The sequence below is a fragment of the Peromyscus eremicus genome, chromosome 4 (genome assembly GCF_949786415.1).
Source record: "Peromyscus eremicus chromosome 4, PerEre_H2_v1, whole genome shotgun sequence".
Classification (NCBI taxonomy): Eukaryota; Metazoa; Chordata; class Mammalia; order Rodentia; family Cricetidae; genus Peromyscus; species Peromyscus eremicus.
In genome coordinates, this window is record NC_081419.1 from 16775838 (window position 1) to 16785405 (window position 9568).

The window sequence follows — 9568 nt, forward strand, 5'->3', positions numbered from 1 at the left end:
ACGCTGGGGTGGTATCTGCTGATGCAGCTGTCTTTGAGTCACGTCTGCTCCTGTAAGTAACCCTTCACCCATATTCGTGTAAGAAACCTCTCACCCATACTCTTGTAAGTAACCCCTCACTCATACTCCTGTAAGTAAGCCGACAAAAACACATCAGTTCACCAAGTTGGACTCTGATGGTGTCTGCACTTTCTCAGTCATTTTTTCCCTATCTGAAGTGAGGAGACATTTGTTCATATTTCCCCAGGAATAGTGTCATACAGCAAAAGGGAAGGGAAGAAGTATAATTATAATTTAGCTTAGAAAAAAAACAAAAAAACAAAAAAAAAGTCAACAAAAAACCCACCCTTTTTAAAGCAATGCCACATTTGGCCAGTAGATAGCAGTATAGATATTCTAATAAGTGGAGAAAGGCATGGGTGTGATTACTGCCAAGAAACATTAGACAGACTCATTTTAGATCAGTGCATGAGGAAAAGAGAAGCCCCTACAGTTTTAGAAAGTGGAATTTTAAAATATCAAATCCCAGTTGCCTCTTAAAGTAAGCCTGCACATCCAACCCACTGTTTCCTTAACACAATTTCTGTGAGGAGGTAGGAAGGTATGAGTTTGGCACCGACTGAAATAAAACATGAAATAGCACTTTCTTAATGCCAAGGCCCCAAAAGACCCCAAAGTAGAGCGGTGAGTGGGTGAGCATGCCAGCAGCCTTTGAAGAATGAATGAACACGCAAGCAAGTCAACTTACTATCCTCATTAATACCATTTAGGGCATAGGTAAAAAGTCACACATGTTTGAGAATGCACTGTGTTAATAAATAAAAGCCTAATTGTAAACAAAACTGCATCATAGTTATGCAAAGATGATAGACATCCCTTTGCCATAGTTACGCATACTACTGTGTGCATCTGTTGCTATGTTTTGATAAGTGATGATCTTTATATACAAGGAGTAAAGTCACGTGCCTTTCTAGGTAAAACACAGTGAAGAGATCTCATGTGATGCTGAACCATTCTTCTATGAGTTACAAATTCAGTTCATCAAAGCATGTTATAAAGCTTAATATAAGAATTCAAGGGGCGAGTCTTCAAGGATCTATCAAAGAAAAACCAAAATTGGGGACAAATAGGCAAGGAAAGTACCTGTTAATGGAAAAAGACATCTAAAAATAATAAAACTAAAGAGATAACTTCAAATTCCTTCTGCAATTTAGTTGGTGATGGTAGGATGGAGAAACAGACTCTTACAAAGATTAGGAATTAGATTTTCTCCCCGAATTTTCAGGCCCACTTTCATGGCTTTTCTAGGTTAACAGACTTACACTCATGCACACATGGGAAGGCCTAAGATGACCTTCATCCTTTGAAGTTCTTAATCCTGTTAGCTATGGCATCCTTTATCTTGGAGTTGAGTTATGCTTGGGCATTTGCAACAATGTGCCTTGTCAATATGACACAGGCAATCAGGTACAGGTTGCAGGAAGCGTGGGCATCTGTGGACATCTCTTCCCTGCTTTTTCTGCACTTAGGAAACAATATCTGAAGTATGTTGAGACATCACTCCAGGAATAATATACACTGTATTTGATGTACAAAAAAAAGGCTATCACTCCCTTAAATGATCGTCTGTATTTGTACATGGACAGTGCATAGGATCATACATGGAAAGATGATGCCACATGTTCCAAAATCTGCCTGGTTTGGTGAAGACGCACATTAGCTGGCACATCACGAAGCTTCTGAACTGCCTGGCCAGTCTCAGTCAGTGCCAGCCCATCTCAGCCTGCCTGCACCTCACTTCCTTTACCACTAGCTTCTCTATACAGCTAACACTGAAGTCTACTGTTAAAGTCGTCATACGACTGCCCTCGAACATCTAGGAGAAAAGATAACGAAGAGAGTGTTGCTACCAGAGGGAGGGCATGTGAAGCCTCACTCCGGTGAATATTTCGGTTTGCGTTGGGACACAGACATGCCATGAAACTTGCTAACCCCTTCACCTATGCCTCAATATATTCAATAAGTTGCCTAGTTTTCTCCTTAACAAGATCTCTAGAAGAAAGGATATAAGCAGATTCTAAAGACATTCTGTTAAAGCCTCAGTGTAGTGTTTTCCCACAAGTTGATGTGAAAAAGAAGAGAAGAGAAGGAAAAGAGGGAAGAAGCCAGGGGAGGCAAGTAAAAACCAGATTTCTGATGGAATATTAAAACCATCATTTCTTAATCTTACCCTCAGAGATATTTAAAGGCCCCAGTGACTCTATTGTGCAACCAGGGTTAATATTTAATACAACACAGCATTATACTCTAGTAAACTGTGACTTAGGAGTGTTTGATTCCTCAAGAATAATGGACTCAAAAGGATTTTAGTTAAGAGTGGTACCAAAGAGCTTCTAAATGCCAGACCATAAGAAGCCAGAGGCTCCTTGAAAATCTCCTAGTCCTTGAGGTATGTGGCTTCTTAAATGCCAGGCTTCACTTCTCTGAGACTGCACATTAGCACCAAGTCATGCCATTCGCCTGACCTCTCAACTCTGAAAATTATTGCAAGATCAATGCTTCAGGCTTGGTACAGTGGAATCTCTTTCCTGATAATGATATAGATTCTGTAGCTTTTAGCATCTATAGATCATCCCCACATTTCTTATTAGCTAGAGGCACAATCGTTCACTACATTTATAACTGCCAGAGAGTTGAATAATACCTGAGGTGGGATGATAGATAGGAAAGAGCTGTTGTGGGTCTCAGTGACTTCAATCAAGTTGCAGACTTGCTCATGTCTCATAAGATGACCTGAAGCAAGTCATATAACCTTTACAGTCAGTTTCCGTAAATGTAAAATGAGAAAGTTGCATAATATCTAATGTCCATTCCAACTCTGAAATGCCAGCCTGCATATTATTTTTCTGTCACTTTTTGGTATTGACACTAATGAAGAGTAAATGATGAAAAAGTAAGTACAGAGGAAAAATAGAAAAACCCTAACCATCCGGAAAAGCCACACGTGGACAAATCTGATCTCAAAGCCTTGAGCTTATCCATGCACATACTATTTTTTAAGAGACCAAAATGGAATCACATGGTGGCAAAAATTGGTTGGCTCAGCTTTCTGCTACTAGTTGACATAAAAAAATACTGTTCTTACTCTTCCTCAACTGCAACAAAAACTCTTAAAACAGCAATTCAATGATATGGTACTCAAATTGTTATGGTAATTCTAAGACAAAGAAAATGGTGATAAAAAGTCTTCTAGTTAGTCAGGAAAAATTTAAATATCCAAACATCAAGCTCAATGTACCATTCTGAAGCACAGGTCTTGCACCCACATTTCTCTGGTCCTTGCTTCCCTTACCATGACCCTGAGCCACCTCCTCCTCAAGGCATCCTGTATGTTGCCACTGCACAAATTTTTACGCCCCTTGATGTTGTTCTGAGGCTCCCTGCAGACTATATCTAAACCGTGCAGCTCTACCATCTAGCCTGCAGACCACTTTTCTTCTTGCCTTTTCCTGACACGTTTCTGCCACCCACTCTGCACTTGTTTACTCCTCACTCAGCAATTCGAAGTCACTTCACTTTGCTTTTGCTCACACTTCCCTCCCCTGTCTCAATATGGAGTTGCCTTCTTCATTTTTCTGAACACAGACTAAACTTGGCCATTGCTGGAAGCTAAGCGAGCTAACATTTTACTTCTTTCCTGAAGCACTGGTGTTACAGTGGTCTTTATTTCCACCAACTCTGCTAAACAGCGCTTCTTCCTTCCTGTATTGACTACTATGCTTCGTTTACTGCATATTTCCTGGTAACAACCTCTCGCTTGTGAGGAACAAATACAATGTGAAAAATGATTCTAGCTGTCTACCTCTCTCCTTTTCTTCTTCCCTCTCTCTTTCCTTTCCATTCTCAACCCCGCCTTATTCCTTTCTCCTGTTTTTCATTTTCTCATAATTTATAAAGTAAATTTGGAAAATCCAGAAAACAATCAACTTTATAAATAAACAGGGGATATCAAAATCAATAGTAAAAAACCTTGAGGCTTCTCTTCCACACAGTTCTCTTATGTCCTATACATGCTAGTTTGGAATTCATCTCCCACCCCAACACACATCCTTTGTGAGAATACATAGTTTGAAAACACATTCTAACTCTAGGTTCCACTTTTAAATTTGATTTAGAAGTTTTCCTACAAGAACAGAAACGTTCTAAGAAATATAAATAAATTAAGAGTGGACTATGGCTTAATTTGATGTGTTTGTATCTTATATGTTCCTCTTACAAACCATTTTTGCTATAGGGTTACAAGGTGAGTTAAGAAGACACCTCGCCTTTACTTTAAAGTGAATCAGTCAGGCTCAGACAGAAATGAGTGACTCCAGATGAGGGGCTGCATCTGGTTAATGTTTTGTCCTCCTGTCCTTGTAGCTTCATTTCTTCAAAGAGGAGTTTATGTCTTTTATAGAGTTTTCTGTAAATAAAATAAAAATGTGTCCCCAAACTCAGAGCCAGGAAATTAACCATTAGAAATCTCTTTCAATTTTTAAAATGATCATATTTATCCTTCTAGGTCAAAATAGTTTTCTAGGGCCGGCAGTGTGGCTTAGTGGTAGAGAGCTTGTCCAGCATGTGTGAGGTCAGGTCCAATCCTCAGCAACACACACACACACACACACACACACACACACACACACACAGACAGAGAGAGAGAGACAGAGAGACAGAGGGAGACAGAGAGAGAGAGAGAGAGAGAGAGAGAGAGAGAGAGAGAGAGAGAGAGAAACACAAGAAGAGGTGGAATTAAGCTCTAAAACCATTGATAAGGAGAATTTTGGTGTGGGTAGCAGCAAATAGTGATATTATTTGTCTTTTAAAGAAAATCTAAAGCAAGGCAGAGGTGTATTCTTTCCCACAAGGTCCCTAGAACACCAAAATCACCCTTGGAAAATGCAAATGTGTAGGAAGGATACATAGCTTATACTTGCCTATGTCTCTCTCCTCATAGGAATGAAATTGTATGGAGGGACACTTCCTCCATAGCTTCAGGAACAATAGGCTTCAAAGTCACAGTGGAATTGTACAACACTCTGGAATAATATCCTTTCTCTCATTCACAGTCTTAGCACACCCACGCAGAGGATGGGCAGGACTTTGCCCTCTTCTTATCAATTCTCCTGCTTTAGAGACCTGGAACCAGGGCATCTTTGCCTTAAGCCTGACCCCAGATCGCTAGGAATCCACAAACCACCTTCCTTTGTTTTGGAATCCAGGATGCTAGGAGAAGGAAATACAACTTAATTGCTTTTGTTTTTTCTCCTGTCTCAAAGGCAACCCAAACTGCTCTTTTTGCTGTGTTTTGTTTTTTAAGGCTTGGCTGTGGTTGCAACTCTGTTTCCTTCCCTCCACGGTTTCCTTTTGTAAGAGCTATTTGTCTCCAGATGTCAGGACGCCAGTTGTTTTGGATATATAACCTCTCTGGATCTTAAGTTTTTCCATATGTTCAGTAACGGATCATCAGGGGTTGTGCTTCGATTTCCACCAATTGCCCATTGCCTTTAACTTTTCCACTCAGTCATAAAGGCTAAGGAGCCCTCAAAGCAGACAGTGAACGCTGTGTTGAGGCTGAGTTGAGGTTTGCAACCTTGCCTGGCCTCCAAGATTGCCCTCCATAAGGTTCTCCGAGTGGCTGGCTTTCCTCTCTTCTTCCTCCTCTCCCTAAGCCCAGGACAGATGTTACAGTGTGGCAGCTCACAGTTCTGTGGGTCTCCTAAACACCTGGTGTCCACATCATTCCGAAGCACCCTTAGATCTTTTACTCACCGTCCTGCCACTAGCACAGTTGGAAGTTCCCCAAGGGTACCATAAGTATCCAACTCCAGAAATCCTTATATTCCTCCCAGCAGCTCTGTTGTTTCTTGCCAAACTCCAGGCGAGATTGGTAGGTGTTCTTCTGAGAATGTGGCTAAGCCCACTTCCCTTTCATAAGACCCCACCCCCACCCCAACCCCATCCTACTGCCCTCACGCCTTTCCGGGACCCTGAGTAACCTTCCCCACAAATTTCCTGAGGGCTGTCATTGAGCATCTTTCTTGCATCAATCCAGGGAGAACCCATCCGCCTCACTAGGCCAGAGCCAGAGCTGCTCTGGGCACCCGGCACTAGGTACCGTTAACTGCCGGTCACTGGGCGGGGCACGCTCCTGTCTGTGCAGAACTCTGCGCCCAGCTCCAGAGCGACAGGCTCTGGCTGTCCCGCATCCAGTACAGTCGCGATCATAGTCCCCCTGACCCCTAAACCCTCAGCCCCCTAGCCTCTCACCCCAGAGGCACAGCGCGCCCTGAGAGAGCGTACTGGAACCCTGCAGCTCGGCGCACTTTCTTGTCACTTGAAGGAGGCACCAGGCGCGCCTACCCACCTCCCTCCCGCCGCTCCAGCTGGCCTCTCCGCCCACCGACCACTAGGTCCCCAGCGTCTTTGGCTCTCAATTCGAAGTGGAGATGCGCGAGAGGCTGGCGAGGGCGCGCAGCTCCTGAAATCGCGCCAGCTGGCACCATGCGCCTGCGGCCGCTGCCCCTCGTCGTAGTCCCCGGCTTGCTACAGCTGGTGAGTGCCCGGCCTGCGGTGCTGTCCATGTGCCGGGATGCGTTTCGGCGGGAAATCCTCTTCTGTAAGGGATCTAGGAGCGAGCTCCTCCAGAACTGGGCTAGAAGCTCAGGCCGTGACGGGAGTTTAGATCGCCTTACTGTTGATGGGGAAGAATCGCACTTAGAGAGAGGCACCTGGAGGCGACTTGAAGGGCTTAGTGAGGGTTGGATGTACTGTTTCGGTAAAGTAGGAAGGACGTATCTAGAAAAGATGTGCTAGGAAGAAAGAGGCATTCTGCTAGGCACTCGGTGTGCACCCGGGCTGATGGACACGACCCGAGGGGTTGAAAGATCTTCCTGCAGCCCAGGGACAGTCTTGGCGGCTCGGCCGGTTTTGCACAGGTGCCGGCGAACATTTCTTGCAAAGCAGGGGTAATTTAGAGATAAAAACTGATTTTAGGGGCGGCTTGGATTTCACTCTGTTCCTTCTGGCCCTCGGGACTGAAATGGGGTTTCTACCAGCTAGAGATGTAAAACATAACTTTGATGCCCAACTCCGTGCAGTTAGTAGCCGGATCCGCGACCCCAGATCTCACAGTGTGAACCACTGCGGCTGCAGAGCAAGATGTAGGTAGGATGTTAAAAGATAGTTCAGGATATACTAAGGACAGTGGGGCTGCCATTTCGGCTGTGACTCTCTAGGTTTCCTGAAGAATAGCTTACTCTCCGTCACATTATGTTTTCTTAGTTAATTTGCATTTACAGTAGACCCAAAGTAAAACGTTTAAAAAATAACTTGACCATGATTGTAGAAATGGGTTTCTGGCTTCTTCTGCCTCTGCCAGATTTCTCCTGGCCGCTTGGTATCTGCACAGCAGTGCGGTAACTGGCCTTTCATTGATTCTAGGGCGCGTCTTTGTCCTGACACTTTTAAGTTTTACATGCATACACCTTGGGCATGTAAAAACAAGAGCAACGCTTCCAAGTGCTTGCAGAATAAAAACCACTCCTCTTCCCATGTCCTTTTAGAGGAAAGACTAAGTAACTTATGAAAAAAAATATAAAAGGCAAAATGTAGAGGTAGGCACTTTGCAAGTGTTGAGCGTGGAATGGACTCCAAAAGGTGAAGAGGTTTAAGCAGAGACTTAATTCACCTGCACAGCATTTAATAAGAAAATTGTCCATGCCATCATGAAGAAATGTGGCATGGCAGACTGTCTTTGAATGAGCCGGTACTTGCTAGTCACAGTCAATCGAGTACCATAAAATGAACTACAACTAAGTTTTTAGGCATCCAGGATGCATGCCTATAATCTTTAGTATCACTTGCTTTTTAAAAAAATTTAATCTGAATTCCAGTAAGAGTGATCCAACAAAACAGCACTTGTACCATGTGCAGAAGAAAACGCCTGAGGAAATCTGCTGCTGAAGTGGAGTCTTCAGCACAGACTCATGAATCTAGCTAGCTGATTTTACATGTAGTGGCCAAGGACTGTGTATGTGCTCCGTAAGCACCACGTTAGGTCCTCAAAGGTGAGAAATGTATTTAGGGTTGCTGTGGAGGAAAGTTCTATTAGCCCCAATACTGGAAATGTTAGGTATCTCCTTCCCCCACCAGGAAATAGGAAATAAATATGGAAGGAATTAATATACTCCTTAAGAGCCAGATTCTAATATTACAGCATGGGTTGATTACTTTTTAAGGAAGCGTATGCCAAATTCTAATCGGTTTTGGGATTGTACTGGGATTGTAATTTTTTTTTTTTTCTGAAGCACGTTATCATGGAAAGGGAGTTGAGGAGCTGCAGCCCTGTGACAAGCACACAGGCCTTAGCTGCCATCCTCCTGGACAATAAAAGGCTGTTTACATTCTACACATTCTTAAAGCTGTTCCCAGCCTTCTACAAGCCAGGGATGATGTGAAAGGAAAGCAGAGCACTTGAGCAGGGTAGATCTAAATAAAAACACTCCCTACCCCACTGTGCACCCCACCCGGAAGATTTCACAAAACATTTAATAATCTGCTGCTTGGATGGTTCATAGTTGTGTTATTTTCAGCTGATGTTGAACTTCTTTATTAAATCCTAAGAGGAGGAGGCGCCTTGGCGGGAGCGGGAGGCTGGGGAGCGCGTCCCCGCCGCGCGCACCCCAGTCCGCCTCGCCCCGCCGTGCTCCTCCCTGTCGCTATAAAGAGAAGGCGGGCGCTGCGCTCGGCTGCAAGCTCGGTCCGGCGCCTCGCATCCGTTTCCATCGGGTTCTACAGAAACTCGTGTGGTTCCTCCCGGCGACAGCCAAAAAGGTGAAGCTGATCGAGAGCGAGGAAGCTTTTCAAGAGGCCCTGGTGTCTGCGGGAGACAAGCTTGTAGTTGTGGACTTCTCTGCCACGTGGTGCGGACCTTGCAAAATGATCAAGCCCTTCTTTCATTCCCTCTCTGAAAAGTATTCCAGTGTGGTGTTCCTTGAAGTAGATGTGGATGACTGCCAGGATATTGCTGCAGACTGTGAAGTCAAATGCATGCCGACCTTCCAGTTTTATAAAAAGGGTCAAAAGGTGGGTGAATTCTCTGGCGCTAACAAGGAAAAGCTTGAAGCTTCTATTGCTGAATTTGCCTGATCATCCTGAAAAACAGAACCAGCCACCAGCTGTTTAAACCTGTAACTTTTTTTAAATTTTCAAACAAATATGAAGTGTGAAGAGAGTCTATGCCCAACTGCCATCTGATTATAAATGACAATAAAATATTAATTCTAAAAAAAAAAAATCCTAAGAGGAAATAAATTAAAAAAGGTAAGTCGATTTGAAAAGTAGTTTTTATTTTGTAGGAACCATGTGTATTCAAAAGCCATGCCCTGAGTAGGATGAAAGGTGTGTGCACATGTCTATCAGACACACAGTTTTATAGAGACAAATAATATAAAATTTTATAAAGAGATATGTAAAATTAGTTGCAGGGAGAGGTAATTAGAATTAGACTTTAGTTTTTCATCTG

General features: G+C 43.5%; 1 protein-coding gene across 1 annotated transcript; it reads left to right on the forward strand.

Moving 5' to 3' along the window:
• Positions 1–6546: 6546 nt before the first annotated feature.
• Positions 6547–9330, forward strand: LOC131907700 (uncharacterized). Its single transcript, XM_059258821.1, has 2 exons — positions 6547–6825; positions 8668–9330. Exons 1-2 carry the CDS (start codon positions 6547–6549, stop codon positions 9190–9192), a joined length of 804 nt encoding a protein of 267 aa, XP_059114804.1. The 3' UTR covers positions 9193–9330.
• The last annotated feature ends 238 nt before the right edge of the window (positions 9331–9568 follow it).

What these genes read in the sequence shown, in the direction of transcription:
- LOC131907700 (XM_059258821.1), top strand. Translation starts at nt 6,547, where the DNA reads ATGCGCCTGCGGCCGCTGCCCCTCGTCGTAGTCCCCGGCTTGCTACAG. An exon ending in GGATGTACTGTTTCGGTAAA is followed by an intron (nt 6,826 to 8,667) that starts GTAGGAAGGACG and finishes TTAAATCCTAAG; the next exon opens with AGGAGGAGGCGCCTTGGCGG.